At 46.2% G+C, this 5,410-nt stretch overlaps 1 protein-coding gene across 1 annotated transcript in view; it reads left to right on the top strand.

Moving 5' to 3' along the window:
• Positions 1-510: 510 nt before the first annotated feature.
• The window catches only part of ZFP91 (ZFP91 zinc finger protein), a 6,617-nt gene continuing 1,717 nt past the window's right edge, over positions 511-5,410 (top strand). Inside the window, exons 1-7 of the mRNA XM_010141110.1 lie at positions 511-739; positions 990-1,026; positions 1,515-1,607; positions 1,955-2,077; positions 4,361-4,411; positions 4,910-4,988; positions 5,352-5,404. Of these exons, the coding sequence (XP_010139412.1) occupies positions 511-739; positions 990-1,026; positions 1,515-1,607; positions 1,955-2,077; positions 4,361-4,411; positions 4,910-4,988; positions 5,352-5,404 (665 nt within the window). The remainder of the gene's footprint in view (positions 740-989; positions 1,027-1,514; positions 1,608-1,954; positions 2,078-4,360; positions 4,412-4,909; positions 4,989-5,351; positions 5,405-5,410) is intronic.

Genomic DNA, 5,410 nt, shown 5'->3' with positions numbered 1-5,410 from the left:
TAACAGTGCGTGTGATGCTTTTTGCTCTAGCTTAAGACCAGAAACATCCACCTCAGATTCCTCAGGGCTATTACTGGGTGTACAGTTCTGATTAAATATCTGTTTGGGGCCTTCTTCAAACATTACTTTTAATGTGGTCCAGTTTTGAAGCTAGTCTTTCATAAAGCAGTGGCTAAGGTTTATGAGTGTCTGTCCTGTAGTGCTTAGGGGAGATCAGAGCCAGCAAATAATCATGTTATAAGCCTTCATCAGAGGGGAATGTAAGCTGGTTTTGAATATTTGCCTTTACTTAGAGGCAGTAGGAAATGTGTTGAGAGCCTTAATTGAAGGCTTGCTGAGGTAAGGCCCTGGAGGGTGTCCTGTCCGGCTTTGCAGAGCTATGCTCCAGATCTGTAGGAGATAGTGGTTTCCCTGTCGGAGTAGATAGGGGCAGTTAGGCTGTTCAACAGTGTGCAACAGTGTGAATTAATGATGGGATTTATGCTTATTATTACTATTGAAGAGATCTCAATGGGCGTTTCAGATCCCAAAGAAGAGAAGGAAGAGGAGGAAGTTTCCAGTGTCCTCAGCCACGGGTCTCCTGTCAGTGCAGCCAGGCCTAGCAGAAGCTGGCGCAGCAGCAGGTCAGCCACCACAGCCCGCCAGCGTGACGCAGAGAATTCGCGTGTCTGCAGATCCAAGACTGGTTCCCTGCAGCTTGTCTGCAAGTCGGAGCCAAACACAGACCAGCTTGAGTACGGTACGTGAGAAGCCCTGGAATGAAAGTGCCTGGAGATAGTCAGGTCCTGGGAACCTCTAAAGGGAGCTGGGTGTGGGTGTAACTGTGAGCTGTATGCAGACTGTGGCTGGTACAGGCAGGGTGCTTCTTGGTCATGAGTACCTTCTGCCACCAGCACTCCTGGCACTGAATGTGGACCGAAGTATCTTGAGACAGATGAGCTCACTGCAGTGAACACAGATTGAAACCTAATGGTGACTTTTCCTTTCAGAGGTCACAGAAGAGCATCAGTCTCCATCTGGAATCAGGTAGGAGACCCTTTATTTTGTGGTATATCTTCCTATTTAGTTTTTCAAGAAGGGAAAATAAGAACCCGAGGTTTTTTCAAAATAAATGCTTCTGTGAAAGGATCCGTGGGACAGACAGTAGCTCTGTTTTCATTCAGTCCTGGACCTTTGTATTCTGAATCTGGATTGTAGATGGACTGCAGTTGTCAGGAGAGAGTGTGGAGAAATGGACAGTAAGATTTGATCTGGGCATTTTACCTGGTGGCTTTATTCCTTCAGGAGCAGATAGTGCAGTTAGGTGGGTTCACAAATGGAGACTGCTCTGCCTAGCCTGTCTTGGCTGCTGTCATGCTCCTTAGTCAGCACAAATTGTTAGCTTTCCCAGTCATGCTGGATGAGAAAGTGCTGTGTAATAGTGTCTTCCTCATCCTAGGGGTTGGTGCATGAATATTCTTGCAGTAGTGCTTCAGCTGTTGCTGCTGAAGTCCTCCATTCTCTTTTCCTCCCAGCAGTGATGATGAGGAGGAGATGCTCATCAGCGAGGAAGAAGTTCCCTTCAAAGATGATCCAAGAGATGAAACCTACAGGCCCCATCTAGAGAAGTATAGTAGATTATGTACTTACTGTGTTTTTAGACCAAAAAAACCTGCAACATCTTACTTGAATGAGCTTAATACGACCTGAAGAAACTATGCTAGCAGCTAAGTGGCTCCCATTGGATACAGTGTTTTCTAAATATTGCCTCTTGGGACTGTTCTTCTATAACAGACTAAAGCCTTTAGACCGCTGCTGGCTGCTATGTTCTTCCTTAATCCTTGTTCATACTTCTGCTTAGAAGTGAGGCTTAATAAATATCCCTGAACTTCGATCCAGTTTTTGCTTAAATCTTTGTAAAAAGCTGACAATAGGAAGAGTATTGGAGTAATATGATGAATTTGTATCTTTGTAGGGAAGCATTAAAGCAAAGGAGAAAAGCTAGCAAGGGGAAGGAGGAAAAAGAGAAACAGAAAGAGATTAAAGTAGAAGTAAAAGAAGAAAGTGAGTTTCGGGAAGATGAAGAACCACCGAGGAAGTGAGTAAAACTCTGCAGTAATATGTAGCCATGTGTATTGTATGTTTTGCATTCTTGCTGATGTACAACAGTGTTTTGTGGTTGTTGGCCTCCCCCCCACTCTTCCTTTAGGTGTGGAAGATAATAGGGCAGAATGTTTTGTTCTGATAGAAGTCCTGCTTCCTAGCATCGTGTGCTTGTTCTCCGAGGAAAAATAAAATAGTTGGTATTTTGATTTAGTTTAAGTTGCAGATGTTTTCTCCGTTTTTGTGGTTTAGTCAGCCTGTAGCCACAGCGTGAAATATTTTAGAGCATTCTTGAAATCGGTTTCGCTTGCGATGTCTGAAGTAGGTTAGACCGTGTTAGAAAGCCGGTCTGAGAAGGCGACCTCTCTCCTGTTGTGTGCCTAGAGGCAGACACAGAAATGCTTTGTAGGTGTCCTTTGCTAAGTGTCCTTTTTGTACGTTTGGGACTAACGTACCAGATCTCAGGAGAAACCTGAAGAATAAACAGCTGAGAAATGAAAGAACAAACTTTTGCTACCTTGTCAGTTGCTCGTGCTTTGCGAGGAGACTCGGAGCCTTTGGGTATGCTGTCACTGGAACTCCACACTGAAGCTTTCCCTCAGGCAACTGAGGTAGATTGGATTTATGTGCCTGTCAAAGCCATTCTTTGGGATAGCGTGAGGGCGGGGGGAAAAAAAGGCAGATTTTGTACTTTAGTCCTCTGTGAGCAGCTGGAACAGCTGAGGCTCCCTCTGCTGGTGCATGCCCTGGGGCTCTGCTCACCTTCATCTTCGCTTCTCTTGCTGTTTCTAAGCTTCTGCACAGATGACTTACTTTGGAGAGAAGTAAGGATGCTGATATTTTGAGGATTTTTTTTTTTCTGTTAGAGATGACTTTCTAAGGCTTGTGGTTATGGTGTTTGGATCAGACACTACTTTTGTGCATGATAAAGCCCGTGCCTCTTTTGAAGGCTTGGCATGAATGCTGAATGCCTGTTCAGCATGCTAGTGGTGTGGTCTTGCTATCAGTAAAGGTGTCTCGGTATGGTCTAGAAAAGGCTTCCATCAGTCTACTGTAAGTGTCTCTACAGCAATACGATCAAGCAGTCACGATATTCTGGGCAGAACTACTGCTTGGGAGGCTGCATCTTACATGTAAGTATAGGTCTGCTCGGACGGAGCATAGATTTTTGTCTTGACAGGTGTATAAGCTGCTGTAGTTAATTCAGGGGACTGTAAAATAGCTGCTAGATCATTAATCCTGTTCTTCCTAGTCACGCAGATTGATGTTTTTCACGTGGTATGAAACATTACCCAACAGAGCAGAGGAAATAGCGTGCAACATCAATTCTGGTCTGTGTTGGCAAAGTTACATGTTTATAAAAAATGTATTCGGAAGTGGACGGGCTTGTGAGAGCAAATCACGTGGAACACTTATTTCTCAAGAATTTGCCTTCCTCTGAATCTGCCTCCAACTTGCACTCCATTCTGCCCCCTCTGCCCCGAGCTTGCAGTTAACGAGGCAATAGCTTGCTAACTGTCTGCAGCAGACGGGAAAGCAGAATCTTGTGTGCTGATGTTCAGCCTGGAAAGGCGTAAAGTTATGAGATCAGAAGTTGTTTGGACAGTTGCAGGTTTAAAATAAAGAGTGAAGTGTGTGACATCTGATTGAGGGTTTTTTAAAATACTTTCCTCACTCTGTTTGGCAGAAGAGTTGGTAATTTCTAACCACAGCCTGCTGGGCTGTGTCTGGCTGATCCCTCTGTACCGGCATCTGCACGGTTGTGAGTGGTGGGCTGAGATGCGGCTGAGCGAGGCGGCTGTATTCAAACAAGTGTTGTGCACTAGACGTTGCAGGTACTTGTGCTGCTGCAGCCTGACTGCATTGTCAAGAGGCAGGGTGATTTGAGGTCTGCCACATGCCACCAAATGTCTTGCAGAAAAAAGCATCACCCAGGTATCAAAGCGACCGCAGCTCCGCAGGAAGCAGTCTGCTGCATGGTGCAGCAGGTCCACAGAATGCAGAGGTGGTTTGTGTGGGGGTACTTAACTTCTTCGAGGAACCTGCCTATCTATTACAGGAGCATTTCCTTAGGCGTTCTTCAGGTGTTTTGATCCAGAGCAGGTGGCAGAGCAGCTGACTTGCTGGGTGTAGTGTTACTTTCCAGCCTAAAAGCATATAAGAGTTTTGTACTATTTCTTACAGCATGCTCCTGCTTCATAGCATACACTTCAAAAACTCTGCCCACTACCAGTGCAGAGAAGCTTCTTTCAGTTCTGTTTTTGCAACCCTGTTACAGGAGGGGAAGGAGGAGAAAGGATGACAAGAGCCCAAGGCTGCCCAAGAGAAGGTAAGTGACCCCCTGTACTAAGTTCTGCTCTGAAGACTTCTTCCCTTGCCTCTTGCACAGGGAAGTTCATTGTCTCAAAGCCACCTCTCTTGGACAGTGTAGAAATCTGCCTTAAAGAGAAAACAAAATAAAAATAACAGCCTGCCTTGACTTCTCTCCTTTCCTTCCCCCTTTTCCCTGTAGGTGTGGGTTTGAGTTCTTCCAACTCAACAGCCTTTTGCCTCCTTTCCCCCCTCCCCACTTCTAAGTTGACGCCTAGCCTGGCGTTGCCCAGCGATAAGGATATGGGAACTCTGGGTCTTCTGGGGTTTTCTCAGCTGTGTGGAGAGCCCTCAGGTAGTGCTAGGAGCGGAGGAAGGTCTTGGCCAGAGTCTGTCAGCATAGCTCACACAGTAATCCTTCGCTCTCACATCACCGACCCTGCGCTTGTGCTCATTTCCCTTGCTGCTGCCCTGGCTTCAGAGCTAACCACTGCTGGTTTCTGCACTGACCTCTTAGGAAGAAGCCTCCGATACAGTATGTCCGCTGCGAGATGGAAGGCTGTGGCACAGTCTTGGCTCACCCACGTTACCTGCAGGTTGGTTGAGATTTTTCACTTTGTGAACAGCATGCGTGAGGGCAGGGCAGGGCCGTTTGGAACAGACAGCTAATCCTCTGCTGGCACTGAAGCACTCCTTTCTAACGCTGTCTTTTTTGGTAGACTTAATCAGTTATGGCCACATGTGTGTGTCTCTATCTGCCTTGATGCTAGATGTCCACATTTGTTTGGCTTTCTTCTTTCAGTGGAGATTAAAGCCTTTTTTTTTCCATGGTGTGAGGGTGTCTTGTCAGTGACTGGAGTCTAGTGGCCTGCTGAGGGGCCATCTGGTTTCAGTGTGTCTCGGCTGTTCTCTTAGCCGTGTAAAGAGAGAGTCTACAACCTTTCACTCTTCCTTTGTAGCATCACATAAAGTACCAGCACTTACTGAAGAAAAAATACGTGTGTCCTCATCCCCCCTG

This window comes from Buceros rhinoceros, unplaced genomic scaffold (genome assembly GCF_000710305.1).
Source record: "Buceros rhinoceros silvestris isolate BGI_N320 unplaced genomic scaffold, ASM71030v1 scaffold18848, whole genome shotgun sequence".
Taxonomy (NCBI): Eukaryota; Metazoa; Chordata; class Aves; order Bucerotiformes; family Bucerotidae; genus Buceros; species Buceros rhinoceros.
Note: the sequence above shows the minus strand (reverse complement) of the source record. Positions and strands in the feature narration are given on the sequence as shown.